The 22,562-nt window shown below is 44.1% G+C and overlaps 1 protein-coding gene across 2 annotated transcripts in view; it reads left to right on the forward strand.

The window, feature by feature from the left end:
- Positions 1-18,223, forward strand: part of anos1b (anosmin 1b) — a 63,254-nt gene extending 45,031 nt beyond the window's left edge. The window contains exons 8-16 of one of the 2 annotated variants that reach the window (XR_014601413.1): positions 3,605-3,824; positions 8,228-8,366; positions 11,129-11,380; positions 12,452-12,546; positions 13,829-13,991; positions 14,809-15,050; positions 16,126-16,269; positions 16,623-17,831; positions 17,894-18,223. Coding sequence is in view for 1 of the 2 variants with exons in the window: in XM_084066294.1 (XP_083922420.1) it covers positions 3,605-3,824; positions 8,228-8,366; positions 11,129-11,380; positions 12,452-12,546; positions 13,829-13,991; positions 14,809-15,050; positions 16,126-16,269 (1,255 nt within the window). In the remaining variant the exon portion in view is untranslated. Of the gene's footprint in view, positions 1-3,604; positions 3,825-8,227; positions 8,367-11,128; positions 11,381-12,451; positions 12,547-13,828; positions 13,992-14,808; positions 15,051-16,125; positions 16,270-16,622 lie in introns of both variants that reach the window. The other variant, XM_084066294.1, reaches the window with a different exon arrangement.
- Positions 18,224-22,562: the final 4,339 nt, after the last annotated feature.

A 22,562-nucleotide genomic window follows, 5' to 3' on the forward strand; every position in this document is an offset into this window, starting at 1 on the left:
TTCACCCCCAAGACTTTTTTCTATCGATTTGTCACCCCATGGAGACTTGAATTCATGGATATTTTTTAGTTTTTGTCGCAATCCTAAGCCAATAATTTGATGACCAGTAGGCGGCAGCGGTTCCGGTAGTGTCTCCTACCGGAACCGCTGCTTAGCTGGTCATCAAATTATTGGCTTAGGAATGCGACAAAAACAAAAAAATATCCATGAATTCAAGTCTCCATGGGTTGATTAATCGATAGAAAAAAAGTTATGTTTTGGGTGAACTATCCCTTTAAAGGATAAAGTGGGAAGCTCAGTAACCCGTGAGTCGAGCTGCTGCTCCTTTGTATAGAAAGGAGATATTGAGGTGGTTATATACTACTAGAGTTTCGGGGGGCTACGCCCCCCTCAACCCCAGCCGCGCACGGGGCCCAGCGTGGCCGTGTGTATATTGGGGGACCCAAATCGCCGGAGTGAAACTGTGGAAAAGTTTTTTTGAGAAAGGAAAAAATTTGAAGAAATAATATTTGTTATGTTTCAGGGGGTCCACAGGGGGTCCGCGGACCCCCTGATGGTCCACTGACCCCCTGTGGAGTGTTGGGACGCGCGGGGACACCCCTGGAACATTGCGGACCATTTCGGTGTGTTTTTTTTTTATGAAGGTGGTTGCTTGTTTCTGGCGCAGGCTGTGCAAACCTGGCAACCCAGCGCATGCTGCCGCACGTTTAAGTGGCGTAGCGTCATGAGGGTCAGTGGGGCCGTGGCTCGGTCAGTGAAGACCCTGTAGTGCGGATGATATGTGGCATAGAGGGGCAGATTGTACATCCACAGAGGAAACATCCGTGGGCTACCATTGGTTCAGCGATGTGTGCGGTCGCCCTGCGGCCCCTCCTCCTCCACCAATGTGCAGTATTGAGAGCCCTGACGTCACAACAATTGGAGCGATCGGCACTGCACTGTGGTTGGTTAGGGTACACCTAGGGCCCAGGTAGAACCCAGTTAAAGCCTGCATGGGCAAACCCAGTTAGGACCCGCCTTGGTCCCACATAAACATGGCTAGTTGGGGCCCACCTAAGGGCCAGGTAGAAGCTACTTATAGCCTGCATGGGCATCGCAGTTGGGACTGAAGTGGATGCCGCTGACATTGCTGACATGGGGTCCATATGGTTTAGGCCACCTTGAAACCATATGGGAACTACGCTGGCATGCTGGCTGTAATGCAAACGCTGCATCATACCTGCAGTGTGTAGTTTGATGTTGTGTGTGTAGCAGATATACCTGCAGTGTGTAGATCAATGTCCATAGGAAAGTCAATGCCCAGCAGTGTTTCTTTTCCCCAGCAGAGTTTCTAGTGTCTCTGTGTCTCTCTGGAAGAGGTTGCACATGAACTCTGCAGCCGCACTGAGGCGCTCCAACACAAACACTCTGACATTAAGCTGCTTCACACAACAAACATCAGCACCACGCTGCTGTTTGTCCAAAAGACACAATATCTCCTCTCCCACCGACGTCATGTGTTCATTTATCGACAGCCTTACAGACTCCTTTTGACACATTTTACGTCGTTTATCCAGCTCTCACTGACTCTCCACATCGGGCTGTTATTTTGCTGCGATCAAGTCAACGATGTGAGAGATTAGCTATCACAGACGGACGGACAGGGGGTGAAACATAGTCTTGCGCCATGCCTTTCGGCCTGGCGGAGACAATAAAAAATCGAAAGTAAAGGAAATGGCCATTTCTGCAACAGAAGTAGTCAATAAACGATGCTATGAAAACATGGGCCACATTGGCAAAGAATGTAAGAAAGAGGCAATCATGTAGAAAATAGCCGATCTCCAAGCTTACAAAGCCTCTCAACGTGAGGCGTTTCGAGCTTGTAGATCGGCTATTTTCACAATATTTGCTTGTGGAACGGAGTCAAACAGAATGGGGGGGTCCCAGATCAAGTACGTGTATTTGGGGGGGGGGGGGGGGGCGGCGTGAAAGGGTTGATAAACACTGCTCTAATCAGAGCGAAATTATCTGAAATTACTACATGACCATAATGCAGCCTAACATGCGTTGCACGGGGCGGTCCTGCCATTACGTTAGTTACTGTAGTTGCTGTGGAGCTACATAGTTCTCCAGAAGACACACACAAACATAGACCATCTACAATGGACGAACTGAGCAGCAATATAGACATTCACCACACGAACGTGCATTGTTGACAAAGTGATTGCACAGCCGCTGCAGGCATGACAACCAGGTTAGCGTTAGCGACATGGCAGCTATCACAGCGCCCTGTCCGTCGTGCTGCAACTGCCTGTGATGGCTACAGCAGTAACAGCAAGCTGTCTGCGATGCCATTGTCTGGAGACTGCTGTTAGCGTGACACGACCAATGAGAGTGAGCGCTGTAGTTGTTGCTAAGATACGGTGGCGTCTCTGCCCCATAGCTTGTAGATCTCTCACACATGATTGGCGTAGGCTGCGTTGCCAGGTCTGACTTTGTGTCTAAGCAATGGTCGGCTTATTTTTGCGCGCCTTTGGGCTCGTTTGCATTGTGCGCACGGCAGCGCTTGTTTAGCGTACGTCAGCGCGACGTGGCAACGTGAAAGGTGATTGGCTGGTGAAAAGAAACACCCGACGTTACACCAGAAATGGTGCCTGGAGAAAATGGTGACCAAAAAAAAAGTTTGGAAAAAAAGGAAAAAAAACCCGCAGCGGCTGCCTGCTGTTGTGGTGATGAGGTCGTGCGCACGGTAAACGGTACGAAGCTGCCTCCCCTTCCGTTTTGTCCGACATTTGGTGAGTAGAATTAATTATGTTGCGCGGTGGAAAAGGTGTAGTGAACAGTGAGATGTCCCCTACGCGAGGCGTAAATTCAGCGCGGCCGCCGTGGCGAGTCAGTTGGCGACATGTGGTCTGGCGGTGCGTTGTTTATTCGATAACAGAGCTGTGGGGTGTGGACACCGAGGGTGCGGAAGTCGGTCGCCATTTATATAGTTAGATGGACGCCTCCTGGCCGCCTCCCCAGGGAGGTTTTCCAGACATGTCCAGCTGGGAATATATCTCCACGCTGGCCTGGGAATACCTCAGGATTTCCCAGTCAGAGCTGGCTAATATCTGGGGTTACCTGCTGGAACTGCTACCTCCGTGACTTGACTTTGGATATGCCGTTGAAACTCATGATGGAACCTACACACTTAATGATCTCAGTACAATTTCATTAAAACATGGACATGTCCATGTGTGATGGCACAGCCAAGAGTTTGTACATTTGTCTCCTACATTAGAGAATGATCCTTTTATCCCTCAATATACAGTAGTTCATCGCTTTCATAGGTTACATCTGAGGGTCTCCCACAAAGCATTTTGTCAAAGCTATCGCTGTATGTGCAGATTATGGTTCTTTTCTGTGCCGTGCACTGTGATGTGCTTTTGGTGCTCTTTGCTCCGGTGTCTCACTTTTTGTACAGTATAAAAACAAGAGAGAACTTCCTAGAGAACAGGGAGAACAAATTGATCCTCACCATGTATGAGTGCCTGGCGCGTCTCGCAAACATGCCTCGTTTCTTTCGGACTTCATCAAAACGCTTCATCTGATGCTTATCCCTAATCGGTTTCTACTCCTGTAGGTCGAGGGGGCTTACGGTTTCTGCGCTTCTGCACTGGGAGCCCCCCAAGGACGGGGACCTGCCAGTCCATCACTACAGAGTTACATGGATGCCTCAACACACATACACGACGCGCCACAGAAACACACACACACTGCATACGGCACACAAAAGCACACACACACTGCCTTTACACGCTGGACAGGACAAAAAGGAAAGCAACAGCAGAGTAACACAAGGGGTAAGGAAACTTTATCTTTATTCTCATATATTTTTTTGGAGGAGTGGAATTTAACACATTACGTTAAATCTCTTGGCTGAAAATAACTGATCTACAAACTCAAAACACACACAACGTGTTGTGAGCTTCTAGATCAGCTATTTTAATATTTTCCTATTATGACATGCCCAGAATAGGGAAGCTAGGGTTCATGTAGTTAAAGTATATAAATTACTGCACACTACTCATTGGAATGAATGTAGACATGGATTTCAGAATGTGCTGACATGCACCCCCCCCCCCCCCCCCCCCCCCCCCCACACACACACACACACACACACACACACACACACACACACACACACACACACACACACACACACACACACACACACACACACACACACACACACACACACACACACTGACACAAACAGCACTCCACTATAAACAAGGAATTCGCCAGAAATCCTCTACAATTGTGCTGCTTCATCTGAGCGATTTAACTGTCTCCACACACACACACACACACACACACACACACACACACACACACACACACACACACACACACACACACACACACACACACACACACACAGGCCCCTCCTTGTGTGCTGGTAGTGATTACTACAGTGAAAATCAGGCTGCTGCAATAGCCTGATGGGACAGCCTCTATAAGAGCTACTGTGTACAGGTGGCATTGTTACTTATGTAACATGCTTACAGGAAGACATTCATGTTCTACATATACTATGTACAATCCCACAGAAACATAGAGGAGGAGAGGACATGCACACAGTGAGGTGATTAATCACGCTTAGATTAAATATGAGGGGCGGTCTTAAACCCCTTAAACCCTAGCGTCCCTTTTCTGGGCATGTCATAATAGACTAAATATTTTGCAAAATATTTAGGAAAAACAGAACGGGGCCTAGTATAGACCCCTGAAGGTCCCCGGTCAGCGAAGTAAGTAGGATTTATGTGGTTAATTGTGTGGCATTTAATGAATAACAATGTTAAAAGCCATCTACTATCATCTTATCCATTTTCATTTAGCTTAAGGACCATCAGAATATGTCGAAGTCAAAAGCTTGTTTATTCTAACCTCAGATTTCCCAATCCAGCCTATTGAATGTCATAATGATAGGGCAGTGTTTACATAGTGTACAGCGATTGTAATTATACGCCTAATTGTCATATAATTATACTTTAGATGTGACTAAATGCGATTAAACTACATTTTACACTACAAAAAGCATCTCAGAATGTGCTGGCATTCACATTCCATGTTTTGAAAATGCTACTATCTGGAATTCATGCTCTATAAACATGGTTTTATCAGTTAGCTGACTAAAAGTCACAACATTGCTTGTAGCTTATTTTACACAAAATCAGTATCACCACTTTTTGACATGTTGCTCCTTTTTGTTTTTGCCTCAGATGTAGTCAACACATTATCTGAGGTATTTTTTGATTATGAAGTTATTAGGCAGCCATTTGAGGACTAGCATATGTTTCCTGTGTATCCAAAGTGTGGTTTTGTCTGAGTACATAGTTACTATTAAACGAGATATGATCATTTTTGGAGTCATATGGTGACATGTTGGCTTGGCTCTAGAAAGTTAGGATAACATGCCAGTTTAGCTATGTAGCTTGACTGACAACACAGAGCTATGGCTTCTCTGTGTTAATATATCATGTTTAACTCAAGTCAAAGCAGCTGCAAATGTATTACTGACAACATGCCAGTCACTATATTGGTTAGAGCACAGGAACATGAGTATCGGCTGTCACGGCAGTGCAGCATGAGGTCTCTATGTATAATATATGTGGGCCTTTAATGTACAGATACTCTTGTGTTGAATAAAATGTGTTGAAAATATAGGAGTATAGGAGTTTAAATAATGATAGAATGAGCCATTATGTCCATTGTTATTACAGAGGTCACTGAAGGGCAGTTTATGCATGTCTGCAAGACGATATCTTCTGTTTTGCATGGTATCATTGCTGCTACAATTCTTTTAAAATCTCCAAATGGCACTATTTGAGAAACAAAGAGTTACTTTAAGAAAGAGGTCCATTCATTTTCAAATTAGATTGTATTCTTAGGCCTTAGTTTTTACATCACAATCATTTATTTTGAGTACATAAGAGAACAAAACATGAAACATGGAGTTTCCACAGTAGGTATTCGTGCACCAGCATTGGTATATAGGCTTTAGTCATCCTAAACAGTGATGGAGATCCCAGACATGGCCTGGTGGAGCCATTTATCTGTAGTCTGGTCTTCTGTTCTGCTTGGCTGGGAGGCATGGAATTTAAATGAGGGCCTCCCCCAAATCAGCCCCCCAAACGAGTGTTTCCAACCCTCAGCTGCACCTATTGTAGACTCACAAATAGGCAGTGTACAAACACACACAGGCAGTGCAACAGGTAGAAAATAGGATGATGCTGTTCTACTGTGCCGACGCTTTCACCCCACAAAAGTCCCCATATTTTGGTTGTGAAAGTGTCTGTAAACAGGGATGCAATTCAACAAGGTCCAATAGAAACTCACAAACATGATAGATCTGGTTGAAGGCATACTCTATCAGTGATTGAGACGAAAGCTGAAACAACGGATGGAACTAGAACAACAACAACAGATGGAACAACAACAATAAATTAAAGGATCAAAGAACATCTTGAAAATATATCAGCCAGTGGACAAAAGTGCAGGTCATGGAAGAGATAGCATACATAGCTTTGACTGGATTAGATGCAGAGAAACGATCTCACGCAGCATCATTACAGGAGTGGTGAACCCCAGAGGTGTTGCCAGACATTCAGACTACAGTATATATCCCTTACATTACCACAGAAAGCTGCGTTTTCTGGATACATACACATACAGATTTCATTGAGAATACAGTGGGCTAGCTGGAATGAACTGTAATCCTGAAGTTAGAGGGAAAATGTAGATTGAGGAAATATTTAAATAAGTGAAAAGCCTTCACAGAGTCTGTCTTTTTGAGTACAAATCACAGTTCCTTTTACATATAATGACCTACTGACCAAAATAGACCCGAATAGACCTCCAAACGCAACTTCAAAGACTTTTTATTTCTGTGTTCTCCACCACTACACTACACACACACACACACACACACACACACACACACACACACACACACACACACACACACACACACACACACACACACACACACACACACACACACACACACACGTGTGTACGCACATACATACATACACACACACACACACACACACACACACACACACACACACACACACACACGCGCACGCACGCACGCACACACACACACACACACACACACACACACACACACACACACACACACACACACACACACACACACACACACACACACACACACACACACACACACACACACACACACACACACACACACACACACACACACACACACACACACACACGCACACACACCCACACACAACCATGCATGCCATATGTTTTGTCTATCTAGAGGGTAATGGAAATACTTCAACCCCATTTTGTCCACAGGTCACTGGGAAACAGCTTTTAACTCATTCTTTCACAAACACACACACACACACACACACACACACACACACACACACACACACGTGCGCTCGCTCGCTTGTTATCGTGCAAACATCTCTCTGTTGTGACTTGCTGCAGCCCAGTCAGATGGACAGATGTGATTGACTCAGAGCCTGTTAATAACCTGTCAATCAAACAGTAGACTAATACAGAACAGCTCCCAGCTGTTACTTATAAAAAGGCGGGGCCTGTATCACTCAGCCGATGATGATGATGATGATCATGAAGATCACAGTTGACGATGATCATAAGAGTAACGAGTAGGGGTGTGCCGATACACTAATTTCACCAAACGATACCATACGATATTTGGCTCACAACTTCGATACGATATCGATACAATACGATACGCACTTTTTTTATTATGAAAATATATGGGGGAGGAAAAAAGTAAATGCAAACAAATAATTCTGTTTTTGCATTATTCAGACATGCAAACTTGTAGCTTTTCAGCTACAATAGCCGTTTTCAATCCAAATAGGGCAATAGTGTGACACCTGACCCAAAAAAAAAAAAAACATGTAGTCACCCTTTTCACCTCGGGGCTGTTTGCATGCCTGATTATAATGATTGTAAAAAAATAAAAATAAAATAATAATAATTATAATTTCAAAACGATATTTTTCCCCCCAAAACGATACATATCGTCACGAAAACGTATCGCGATATATCTTGGGACGATATATCGGCACACCCCTAGTAACGAGGACAAAGGTGATGATGATAACTGGCGTTGATGATGGTGATGCTGCTTGGATTTGTTTTATTTTATTAATGATATGCATGTTCTAATGTGCTGTGTCCACAGCCGCAGTGCGAGCTACGCCTAGAAGATCTACTTCCTGCCACGCCCTATTACCTCTCAGTCCAGACGGTGGCCTACTGGGGTCAGAAGAGACTGAAGAGTCCCAAAGCCCACATTCTGTTCACTACCAACACCGATACAGGTAAAGTGTATGCCTTTCACTGCTGTTACTGCTACGGGTGAACTCACCTAGGTTAACCCATTGATACCTGGAACGCATCTTTGTCACTTAAGATTTCATTGGCTATTCAAAAATAGCAGATCTACAAGCTCATAGCGCGGCACCGAGTGCCGCGCTATGAGCTTGTAGATCTGCTATTTTTGAAAAATCTTGAAACTTTTTTTTTTATTATTATTTTTTTTTACTGTTATGATTTAGATTTTTTTAAAGAATCGCCTCAGGTCTCAATGGGTTAATCCATTAAGACCGGGAAAGCATCTGTATCATTTCAGATTTATTTGGCTATTCAAAAATAGCAGATCTAAAAGCTTATAGAGCTTGTAGATCTGCAAAAAAAATAAATAATCGTGAACATTTTTGCAAATCTTTGAATATATATATACAGTATATGTTTAAAGCGAACATTTTAACTCCAATATTTGCTTCTGGGATCCCTGGAACTAAATATTTTGAGATGGGGGTCCGTGGCCAATTACATAACATTTTATGGGTCCAAAAGTTGGAGCACCACTGATATAGCAACATAATGTTAGGATTTAGATTTGAGTAGAAAATAAATCACAAGATTTGCATACATTTTCATGATTTTTCAAAAATAGCAGATCTACAAGCGGCACTCGGTGCCGTGCTGTATGAGCTTGTATATCTGCTATTTTTTGAATAGCCAAAGAAATCTTACAATGACACAGATGCGTTCCCGGTCTTAACACATCGGGTGCCAGAGGTTTATTAAAATATTATACGTTGAGTGCCTGCTATTCTTCCATCCACTTACGTTGATACTGTACGTTTCGTGCTGTAGAAGCCCCGACACGGAAGTGCATGTAAACAAGTGTTAATGTTAATGGATTAAGATAAATTCATAGTCTTGGCACATATCTGCTGCTCTGATGTATCTCTATATGTTGTAGCTCAACTTAAAGGCGAGGCAGAGTCTAGGGTCCCTGTCTATATAATACGTGCTACACTCCATTGTACACTTATCCTGTGTATGTGTGCCATATTTAACTGTTTAGAACCAGGCTAAGGGACCATTCTAAATTGTAAGTATAGCCACGGAAGTACAGTATGCACGCTAAAAACGTGCTATGCACAGAGCATCTTTTGCTCATTATATCAGAGGGAAAAGTGCCCAGAAATGGTGAGCACACACCCTCAGCCCTATGTGTAACTCAAGGTCTTAATACCTGCAGTATCTAGCAAAGTTTGTTTAGTTGAACAATATTCCCAAAAAAGGAGTTAAATTAACACTCAGACTTTCAGGTGTTGTCAGGTGAAGGTTATATTGCTGAGGGATGAATCAAATCCCAGACACATGAATCAGCTGTCGGGACACATTTTTTAATGTTTCATTAACTAGGCAGTCTGTCAGTAACACACCAAACTGTACCGCACTTCATTTCCTAACAGAGCCATGAATTATTCAGGTATTGATTTTCCTGTTAGCACGCTGCTGCTGTTCTTGGCACCGTCAGCACAATTCTGCAGCTGCACTGTTAAAGCACACACCTGTATGCACACACACACGCACGCACGCACGCACGCACGCACGCACGCACGCACGCACGCACGCACGCACGCACGCACGCACACGCACACGCACACGCACACACACACACACGCACGCAAGCACACACACACGCATGCATATGTAGTGGAAAGTGTCAGTGTTAATGGTGGTCCAGGTAACACAAATTAACCCTTTGGTCAGCCCAGCCCAGAATATAGCCAGCTGCAGTTCCCATTATTGGGTTACTTTACATTCCAACAGTTTTATTAGGAATGTATTCTTGTGCTCTATTGTAGTGTGTGTGTGTGTGTGTGTGTGTGTGTGTGTGTGTGTGTGTGTGTGTGTGTGTGTGTGTGTGTGTGTGTGTGTGTGTGTGTGTGTGTGCGTGCGTGCGTGCGTGCGTGCGTGTGTGTGTGCGTTTGCGCATGTGTGCGCGTGCGTGCGTAATTAATGTCAAGTGCAAGTAAATATATTGCTTTTAAATTTTTCATTCATTTTCAGTTAATCATTGGAATTTTTAATAAGCTACGGTATGGCCAGTTACCAGAAACACGTGTTTCTCTGTGTTTCTCAGCTGAACCAGCTAAAGCCAATCAGATAAGGGCTCAAATGTCGACGATGCAGTGAGCGGGCTCGCTACCGGCTGCTAGGTACCGCCCCCTAATTTGTGTGTGTTCCTGGAAACACAATAATGCATTCATACATTCTGTTAGCTTTATATAATGTCTTTCATGTGTTCGCTGTGGAGTGTAACATGTTTTCATCATACTGTCATTTACAAGCAGCCAGAGCACCTGCTATATAAAAATGGCACTTACAGGAATATGAAATTGTTATAGAAAGGCACCCACAGTGTTCAGCCCACGCATGTCGCTGTGTTCCAGGTGGTTTAAGGGTCGTTGCGCTAAAGACATACCGGTAGTTTTTTGTTTCTTGTTTTTCATAATGAAATCAGCGTGGTAGGAACGTATAGTTTTCAAATAAACGGTCACATCCCATCACTCCCTCCATTAAGCTAGCGAGAGGCTCCTTGTAAGCTTGTTATGAGCTTATTTCCATTCTAGTTAGCAGGTTTTGTTTCATTCCAAACAAAGGTCATCAAAACAGCCGACGCTAACATTAACATTCTTATATTTTGCCTCTCCTCTCCTCTCCTCTCCTCTCCTCTCCTCTCCTCTCCTCTCCTATTGTTTATTGTCCTGCTCCTCCACAGTCCTCCCTGACCAACCTCAACCAGATGCCACTAAAAGAGAAGACTTCTCCAACGAACTGCCATCTTCCCCCGCCCTCTCCTCCTCTCCCTCCCTCTCGGCTTCCTCCAACCTCCACCTCTCCCCCGCTCTCCCGCACCCTGATCCCGCGCCCGACTCCGTTGCCCCCAGCAACCTGCGCCTGGAGGCCGCTGCCCCTCACTACCATGACAGCCAGCTGCAAGTCAAGGTGTTTTGGAAGTGGCTTCATCAAGGTGTGTTGCTATGAAAAATGTTGTAACAACTTGACCTGAATAGTTAACTTACAGGGACACAAGCTGTGTATTGTATGTGCAGTATTGGCATACCACATCATACAAATGTATCATGACAGTTACATCAACACCTTTTACAAACAAATGGGCAAAGTAGACAAACAGACAGATGACATACAGATAAACACAGACAGACAGACAGACAGACAGACAGACAGACAGACAGACAGACAGACAGACAGACACACAGACACACAGACACACAGACTCACAGACAGACACACAGACAGGCAGAAAGTCCAACAGACATGCACACAGGCAAGTTTCCCTAGAATCTAATTTTCTCGGTACAATCTGCAAACTCAGCAATCCCCCGAGACTGGATGCTTGTTGTAGCCCAGAGCTGGACTCTGATTGGCTGGTTGAGCTATAGACAGGAGGTGCTGACTGGCTGTTATCTGACTGAGAGGGAAGAAGAGACAGCAAGTCATATTCAATAACATCAGCGTGGACAAATAATCAACAGCAGCTGTGTGTGTGTGAGAGCATGGCGTGTGTGTGTGTGTGTGTGTGTGTGTGTGTGTGTGTGTGTGTGTGTGTGTGTGTGTGTGTGTGTGTGTGTGTGTGTGTGTGTGTGTGTGTGTGTGTGTGTGTGTGTGTGCGCGTGTGAGAGTGCGTGCGAGAGTGCATGCGTACGTGCGTGCGGACCTGTGTGGATGCATGAGTGAGTGCATGCGTGAATGCATGCGTTTGCCTGTGTGCATGCATGGGTGTATGCATGCGTGCGCGGTGCATGTGTGAATGCGTGTGTGTGTGTGTGTGTGTGTGTGGGTTGAAGGGTAAAGAGTGGATCTCATGGCAGATGTGATGAAACAGGAGAGAACAGAAAGTTGGTCTCTGAGTGAATCTCAGGATGCGTTTCTCTCAGGTTTCACACACCATTCTAGACAAACACACACACATGCAGACACACACTCTCTCGCTGGCTCGTACACACACACTCACAGGGACACGTACTGTAGAGTCACGTGCACATGGATTGTGTCTGATCTATCCCTTGTTGTATTACAGCCAGACAGAGAGACCTTGGCCCATATGTCTTGCGGTGGCGTCCAAATGCCTGTGGTGCTAATGTTACCAACACAGAGAGAACAGCCACTCTACAGGTACGACTATACTGTGTGTGTGTGTGTGTGTGTGTGTGTGTGTGTGTGTGTGTGTGTGTGTGTGTGTGTGTGTGTGTGTGTGTGTGTGTGTGTGTGTGTGTGTGTGTGTGTGTGCGTGCGCGCGTTCATAGGAGATCGGTTTCCGTCTTCATAACTCTCATATCAGTCTGGAATGCTCTCAACCGTAAAAGTGTCTGTCTGGCCTGTCTTTCTGTCATAACTCTCTCTCCCTCTGCTATCATCATCCCTCTCTCCATGTATCCGTTACTCTCTCCAGCATAGCTCCGCATCAAATCTCTGTTTAACCTTTTTTTATTGTCTTGCTGTTCCAGTCTGAAATGCTATGTTGCTAGATATCGGGGAAAGGTTGCTTCATTTGTATCGAGCATGTAGAAAAAACTTCTGTGAGAGAAATCCACTACCAGGCACTGTGTTTATACCCTCAACTTCTGCATTCTAGACCCAAGGTCCTTTTCATCTCTGTTTCCAAAGCCAAGTCATTCAAACCATTCACAGCGATAGACGCAAACGATAGACGCAAACGTTAAGCAAGAGTTTCAACAGTGGTGGACAAATGACCCGCTTCATGCGTGGGCGGCGGTACCTAATGCCAAAAATAAGAAAAAAAGAGAGTTGGGTAGAGATCACTGTGAGGCTAGAATAAACACAGGAGCAGGATTCAGAAAGGTGACGAGAGCTTTGTGAGCGTGTTGCGTCGAAGGCAGATGCAGAGCTCACATTGTTTCTGCTGGACACGGCCAGGTGTGTGGGGAAGCCAGGGGGAGGGTCGAAAGGTTCTCCAAACATTGCAACCATTATTCATAGTTGAGAACTGGCATTTCAAGAAATGTATCTTAACCACACAGTGTCCGTTTTCTGGGCATGTCATAATGGGCAAAAGATTTGGCGAAGATAGCCGATCGCAACAAGGCGCCACGTTGTGAGCTTGTAGATTGGCTACTTTCAGCCACAATGTTTGGTGTAGAGGGAGAAAAGGAAGTGGGCCTAGTATAGACCCCTGGTGGACTACGGTCAACGAAGAATGTAAAGGAAAATAATCAATTCTCCGGTTCCGGGCAACCCAGACTTTTTCTTATTTCCACACATCTCTAAGCTCTAAGGTATGTAAATGACATAGTTTAATGTTGAAAATGAGTGGTATTCCCCTTTAAGTGGGTGAAGAGCTTACTGCTTACATGCAATACACATGAATGGCCGCTCAGCATCTCCCTCTGTCTCTCTTCCTTCATCTCTGTCTGCGCTGTTGTCTGTCTGTCTCTAGGGAACACATCACACCATCACAGGCCTGCTGTTCTCCTGTAAGTACCGGGTGGCTGTGGCTACGGAGGAGGACCAGGACTCTGAGGCTGTAGCCTGGGTTACGACCCCAGCATGTACCTCTGTCAGGGTCAGAGGGGGCAAAGGCCTGCCCTGCAGCACTGAGGGTAAAACAAACTGTTCATAGATATACTATATCACGTGTACACGCGCACACACGCACGCACGCACACACACACACACACACACACACACACACACACACACACACACACACACACACACACACACACACACACACACACACACACACACACACACACACACACACACACACACACACACACACACAGAGAGAGAGACACGGCTGCGCACACACAGTTTCCATTTTGTACTTGGATTGTTACACTGGTAAGGACATTCCATTGATTTACAATAATTCCCTAACCCTAATCTCAACCTATAAATATCTGCTTATCATATTTATATTCTCTTCTGGGAACATTTGGTCCCAGCAAGAACACGCACACACACGCTCGCACACGCACGCACATACGCACGCACGCACGCACGCACCCACGCACGCACGCACGCACGCACGCACGCACGCACGCACGCACGCACGCACGCACGCACACACGCACGCACAATTTATAGTGTCTATCTTTAGCTTTAGCAGTTTGCCAAACCACTGTCTTTATACACAGTGATACACACTTAACACCAGGTCTGTTTTCAATTGTCTTTCCTCTCATTCAGTTCAGCTGAAGTGAATTGTCTTCAGTTTAATTCATCATCAGCCTTATGTGTAAAAAATTGTCATATCCAACCTATGAAATAAAAGATAATTTTACACTTAACGATTTAAGATTAGATTAGATTTTAAATGCATTGAACTAAACGTACGACCGTAATGTTTGCACATGCATGTGAGGACTAAGTGAAACCTTGCAATAACCTTGTCCATTTTTTTGTTTGGTTCAGAGCGCCCTCTGTCAGGCAGAAAGGTGGTACTACGACCGGAACGGCTAACAGCAGATTTCCAGCAAGTCAACGGTTCCCTGGTCACTACATTCCGTTGGAGGTTATCCCAACATGCACTGGGCCAGCCGGCCATTGAGGGGTTCCAGTTCACCTGGACATTGGCGGTCCCACCGTCAGGGAGCACGACGGAAATAGAGGGCCAGGAAGATACTCTTATCTCCCAAACACAGATAGTTGCTCCGGTGAGGATGAGAGAATGCACTTTATACTTAACCGACATTGAACCACATATGAACTCAACAATGACGATATCGTAAAAGGGCCTCTTAAAATGGGGCAGCTGGAGCATTAGATCACAGAGAGCGTGAGAGGGACAGTTTGTGTGTGCACGTGTATGTCCATGTGAATGTGTGTATGTATGCACACACGTGTGCTTGTTAACCACGGTATTCTTTTACGGACGAGGGAGTAATTACTTACATTCACTGTTTTAACTAATTTTAAGCATCCAATCACCAGTATGAAACACCTGCAGTTACTTGGAAGTCGTTGAAGAAATGTTTTTTCATGCGAAAGATAATTGGATGAAAATGAAACACTTTCCAGTCTAGCAACTTCATAAGGATGCAATCAGACGCAGACCACCAACATCCCTACCATGCCGTTTGAATGGCCACTTCATCGCGTAGGGAATGTTCCCCAAGCTAAATTCTTATGTTTCCTTTAACTACAGAAACTTCAATACTTTCATTTAAAACTAATTATGGAGGACATAGGATTTTCATGGTTATTTTTAGATCATAATTTTTTCACTCAGATAATGAGCTTGTGAGGTGCCCCTTCTGTGTATGTGACCACGTCCACGGTAGTGATGTGTCGTTCATGATCGATTCGTTCAAAAAAAATAGTTCATTGCCGCGAACGTGAGCGAGCTCGTTCACTTTCTGAAACTGTTAGGTTCACGCCCGATGTAAAAGAAAGACGCTCCCGTGATGGTGTTTTACACACATTATAAAACATACATTAACTACTTTAGCCCTATTTCATGCGACGCATTGTGAGCTTGTAGATCTGCTATTTTCAGATATGTTTGTACTTTCACTTTTGGTATTTTAAGTATATTTTGATGCCAATACTTTTGTACTTTTACTCGAGTACATTTTGAACACTAGAAAATAGCGCTACTGAATGAGAACGTGAACGAATCATTGCCGTGAACGTGAACGAAATCGCTCGTTCACTAAAACAAACCTTTTTTTCCCACCACTAGTCCACGCGTGCTTCTGTGTCTAACGTCACTTTTGTCTCTGTCCCCAGTCCCAGCGCTCAGTGACAGTGTATGGCCTTAATGGTGACAGTACTTACCAGCTGCAGCTACAGGTGCTCACAGCAGGGGGTAGCAGTGGTGCTGCAGTCTCCAGGACCATACAGACTCCAGCTATCAATGCTACACTGCTATAGGTACCTTGATTTAAAACCCATAGTACTTGGTTGATTACAATAACTAAAATCTTACCAAATCAATTGTATTTTATCTCAATAATAGGAAAAGGTAGGTAGGCCTAGACACTGTTTTCATCTGAAGCTAAATTCCTCCCAACATTTTCACACATGCTAATTGTAAATGATAACAAATTCAAGATTTGATCAAATGTGCCACTTAACAGACTTTGCATAAAACAATTTTGATAACTTTATCCTCTACTGTGTAAGTGCAGAAAGGTTTACTGTATTTGTTGGCCGGAACGAACCTTTTGTCTTCTGCCTTTGGCCTTTTTAATGCCAACAGTCTTACTCTGTCTTTTCACTTCCAGGTCACAGGTCACTCCTCCGCGTGCCTGACATCATCTGCTGCTTCACGTCCTCTTCATCAACATGTTCTTTATTCTTCGACTGGTCCTGTTTATGTCCCTCTCTCTCACCCCACACACACACACACACACACACACACACACACACACACACACACACACACACACACACACATGCACACTCACACAGCAACGGATACGGATTCAGATACTACAAATAAAATCATATCAATCACAGTACCACAGTGATTAAAGTGATTAAACTGTCTGTGATCTTACTTACTATGAAAAAAAGAAAGAAAACTGGTGGGGATGCACCAACAGTACTGTTAAATGATCCGGTGACTCAGTCCAGAATAATGGCCAAAGCCTACAGTATATTTAACTAAAAGTGCTTATCATCAGCCTATACTAATAATGTATCGTGTTTAGTACTTTGTATTGGCCGTCTGTATATCGTTCCACCTCACTCTACATCTAATATAATTAGCAGTCTGTACAGTACAACTGAGTTATACTTTATCGTACGATGGCGTCGATGGTGGCGAAAATAGCCAACCAACAACCTACAACCTCACAATCCATTGCGGATGCAATGCTTTGTGATCTTGTAGATTTGCTATTTTTTGGTGCATGATATCGTTGTACAACAGGAAAAGAAATCAAGCGTTTCACGTCACTCTACATCCAACCTTTAGCATTCTGTATATCCTTACATCTCACTCTACATCCAAGATCCAACCTTCATTAGCAGCCTGTATATCCTTCCACTTCGCTCTACATTCAGTCTTCAGTAACAGGTGGAGGTGGAACCGCTGTGCAATGAGTCTCTGAGTGTCCAGATTGTCACGCTTTTCTCTGGAGTGGTTTGGGTCACTAGAGTCCTCTTTGGTCCTTGTCAAGTCAGACATGTTGTGTCTGTTGGTTTTGGTTGAGCTAATAATGAATAGAGCACTGACTGTCATGTCTAGTAATGCCTGTGTTATTCTTTGTAGTTGGACACTGTCCTTTGACAAGGTATAATTTAGGCTGCCTTTAAGCTACAATCCATACGTTTTATGTCCTTTGTCTCCCTCTGCCGATGGGTGGGGGGTAATTGCAATCATCTACTTACATTTAAACATTTTGATTGAAAACCCTCAAAGGAATAGTAGTATTTTACCTACATACAGATACAGATTGGTTAAAATTATGTTTTATTCATTAAAATAGGTCCCAATGAACACAATTAACAAAAGTAAAGTAAGACAGCAACAACACATATCAAATATAAGGTTGATCTAATTCAGATCCAACCAAATTGGCTATAATCATGCTTGTATATTTTCACAAATGTAGACTGTGTTCAATACATGTATTTGTATAATGCTACAGTGGATTACATAAGGCCAAATAACATTTAAAGGCTGAGAACTGGTCTAACTTAACCAGTTAATCCATTTTCGGCTATTATCAAAATTACGTTAATATTGTCTTCATGTAAACCTAGACAAGTCCTGTTTCTCCATGACAATTTTTTTTATCTTTATTTTGTTCACCATTTTTTATCTTATCTTTTTTTTTTTACGCTGTTGTTTTATTTATTGTTTTTTAATTAAAGAGCATCAGGCTACAAGTATGTGTGGTCTCAATCATTGTGGTGAATGTGAGAAAGGGCTACAGAGGGATAACCAGACGTTAAAGTTACAATGTTAAATGTGGATTCTGATATAATAGGTGTACGGCGGATTATATTGGTAGAATGGATAGGTTAAGAATGGTTGAAACTGCCACTTTATAAGATAAATTCAAAACAAAGATAGTTGTTACATGTTTTTACATCCTTTTTAGTTTTTACAATCACATGATCACAATATGTGTCGCGATGCAACGCATTGTAAGCTTGTAGATCTGCTATTTTAAAAAGGATTTTTAAAAACATTTTATACATTTGAAAACTTGTAAAATGGGACATTCTCCATAATGAGTACTTTCTACTTTTGGTACTTCAAGTACATTTTGATACCTTTGTACGTTTACTCAAGTACATTTTGAATTCCAGACTTTTACTTGTAACAGAGAGAGTTGTTAGTTGTTATACATTGCAGTATTGATACTTTCACTTAAGTAAGAAATTTGAGTACTTTTACCACCGCTGGTCAAAATAATGTTTTATGAATAGGGGTACGCAGCCTCACCAGACTTTCCACCTTGGTGATCCGGTTTAGAAAAAAGAAAAGAAAAACATCGTGTTCCGGTACGGGGTTCCGGTTGGCGTCGCATTGTTTTTTCCCCCCACATAATGCGAATCAATTAGTTTGGTCTCGCTAGTCGTGCTACGACTACGAGTTAGAATAAAAGATGGACATACCAAACCATTGTTGTACCAAAAGAAATGAAACGATTATACCAAGCTAAACACCATTTTAAACTAGGAGAATCATTTTGGAGGAGCACGGTGCCAGAGGTTCTCGCCGTTGGTTCCGGCCACCTGATGACGTAAAGTTGTTTCCGCTCCGACCGGATCAGAAACCTGAAAATGGTATTGATCCCAGGCTAGGGTGCTGCTATTGATTATCAAGGGACGTGGCATCGCGAGAGTTGTCGAACGGGAGCCCACGCGACTCCAGTCGGACGACGTGACGCAATCAAGCCGCGACGTCAGTTGAGAATGTTTCTTCAAATTGTAAATGAAACTCATTAGTATTTCAATCCACAGACCAGGTAATAACGCACCGTATTTTTACTCTGCTTGTGCTTATCGCATCGCCTCTTTAATGCGTCGTAGACAAAGAACCGCTGCTTTGTTCTCAGACGGTACCGGGCTCATGACGAAAGTCGCTGCAAATGGTTTGAGACGGTGCTTTGTTTTCGTGTCACTTGTTCTTCCTCAGCACGGTAGCTAGTGTTGCAGGAACAGCAAGACGGTTACAACACTGTATATGTGCATATCGACCGGTTCACGGTTGTACCGTATTTGTTGTATTAAAAGCACATGTTAACTAGTGCATGTTTATTTAAATTAGCGTCACGCAGCTGAGCTGAGCTTAGCCTAGCTCAGTGGTTCTCAAACTTTTTCACGTCAAGGACCCCCAAATTGATAAATATTTGGCCACGGACCCCCATCTGAAAATGTGTTGTGCCATGCAAGGACCCCCGGAAGCAAATATTTGTGCTTAAAATGTTCAATAATGTTGAAAATGGCAGATCTACATGCTCATAGTGTGGCACTCGTGCTATTTTAGAATAGCCAACGTATAAAATGTTAAAGCGGTTAAAATGAGTGATGCTATATTGACTTTTGCTGCCCCCCCCCCCCCCCCCCCCCCAAAGGACCCCTGGGGGTCCCTGGACCCCACTTTGAGAACAACTGGCCTAGCTAATGCAATAATTGTCCAATAATGTTACCTCGTTAATTCTAAATTGACAAACGTTTGTGGGCTATTAGCCCTAGAATGTCTGTGATCTTACGTACATTTCATGTATTTCAAATACACAGCCATTGATTGATTGATTGTACTTCATTTAGTAAGACATGAGAACAACAGTACATGGAAGTACAAATTCACAATACAAGGTCTACTAAACTGGAAGACTCATAAAGCATTAAGCTTGTTTAAAATGAGATCCCCTATACAGAATGTCATACAATCAGCTTACAGGTTACTGGTATGAAAAGTGAAAAATATGTACAAGAGAAGAAAAATTCAGGTTGGGGGGTGGGGGGTAGCCATAGATCGGTCCCACCGATGTACGGTTAGCAGAGTGATCTAAGTGCTTCGCGCTGCGTCTGTACTCATCCAATAATGAATTCCTAAGACTTAGAGTGAAATATTATCCTCTAGTTTCATATCCATTTGGAAGTTCTGCCAAAAAACGTCTGTTTAGTTAAATATCTCCACTTTTCCACGAGATTCACACAGACATTCTCTGTCAACGACGATGTCGGACCTGTAATGACTGCTGGACTGAACATATGAAAACTTCCTTTGGAAACAGTCGATGTTTGGGAAGCACAAACGAATGGGGCACACAATTGACAGGTGCGCTGTGATTGGTGGGGGGTAATGAATCACACCACCTGCCAATTGTGTGCCCCAAACATTTGTGCTTCCCAAAGGAAGTTTAGATATATTCAGTCCTGCACTCATTCCGGGCCCCTTGCCTAGACAGTAAGTTGTCCGTGTGCAGCTTGTGGAAAAGTGGAAATATTTTACTAAACGCACGTTTTTCTGCCAGAACTTTCAAATGGATATGAAACTAGAGGACAATATCTGACTCCAAGTCTTAGCAATTAATTATTAGATGAGTACAGACGCTTACAGACACTTTTATGCCGCACAGATCACTCTGCTAACCGTGGGTAAACGTGGGTGGGACCGATCTATGACTGTGTTTTTGAAATATGTTAAATGTATGTAAGATCACAGACATTCTAGGGCTAGTGGGTCATGTGCTTGTTAGGACTTATCAAATGACTACATCTACCATACACCACCTCCTAGTCTTGAATCATAGTTAAGTTATTGCGTGAGTGCACTTTTAATGTATATGTTATGTGATGTTATAGCCTAGCGTACTACTGTCTGTCTGTGACCTCGCTAACGTTGCTCAACCATAGCCTTGGATCAAGACTTATCATAGATGTATTTATTGATTTTGACATTCAAGTCAGACTAAATCAAAATACATCTACGATAGTCTTGATGCAAGGCTAGCTCAACCACAAGGTAATGGAATAGTGATATTAAGTCCTTTGTCTTTCTCCCTCTCGACCTGACCAGGAGCCGTGTTATCTCAGCTACTACTGGTGCCATTGATCAACCTTAACTGTTAGTGCAGTAGTGGAGTTTTCTAGTGGAAAGGCCCTGTGGAAAACAAGAATTCGATGCAGGTGGATTGTGAAGGAAGAAGGAGTACACCGTTGTAGAGGAATACAGTGAATGAGACAAACTACAGGGGATTTGATTTATTAGACGTCATAAAAAGAAAAACATATGCTACATGTTTATCCGAGAAACGTCAAGGATATAAACACAACAAAGTCGTGAGACTTACGGGAGGAAGAGGGGAGGAAAGAAGACGAGTGCGCAGAGGTGGTGTTGGGGGATGGGGTAGAGGAGCAAGAGTAGGGCGCCATGATTCACAGCAGCTCTGCGCCCTCAATGCCAACTACACCATCAGCGCCTCCCCCTCCTCCAGTTCTCCTACTGCAAGTGCCTCCTACAGGTCATGACCTAAACCAGGCCCCTGCCGAACTCCTAACGCCGACCCACACCTCAAGCTCGGTCCTAAACCAGCCTCCTACTCAATCGGGCCAGCCTCCTACTCAATCTCCTACAGGTCATGACGTAAACCAGGGCCCTGCCGAACTCCCAACGGAGACCGACACCTCAAGCTGGGTCTCAAACTGGGTCCTAAACCAGAATCCTACTCAATTTCCTGTCCGAGTTGAACAACCGGCTCCTCTAACGGCGGCCCATACCTCAAGCTCGGTCCTAAACCATTCTCAGACTCAATCTCTCGTCCAAGTTGAACAACTGGCTTCTACTCGATCTCCTACAGGTCATGACGTAAACCAGGCCCCTGCCGAACTTCCAACGGCGATCCACACCCCAAGCTGGGTCTCAAACTGGGTCCTAAACCAGCATCCTACTCAATTTCCTGTCCAAGTTGAACAACCGGCTCCTACTCCTGCCTTAACCCTTGCTGAAGCACAGGGCCCAGACTCATACCCCACATCCACATACTCTCCCACACAGACCCCGTGTCCGTCGTATTCTCAAGACACAGTCAGCGGGCGTGGAAGGGCGTCAGGCAGGAAGCGGACCGCTAAGGCCTGTGACTGCTGTGGCCTCCACGGTAGAGGGCACCATGGCGCATCGTCGCACGTCAAAACCCCGGGTAGAGGAAGGGGGGGGGCTAGAGGAAGGGGGAGTGGTAGAGGAAGAGGGAGGAGTAGAG

This window comes from Gymnoscopelus microlampas (genome assembly GCF_963454915.1).
Source record: "Gymnoscopelus microlampas genome assembly, chromosome: 9".
Taxonomy (NCBI): Eukaryota; Metazoa; Chordata; class Actinopteri; order Myctophiformes; family Myctophidae; genus Gymnoscopelus; species Gymnoscopelus microlampas.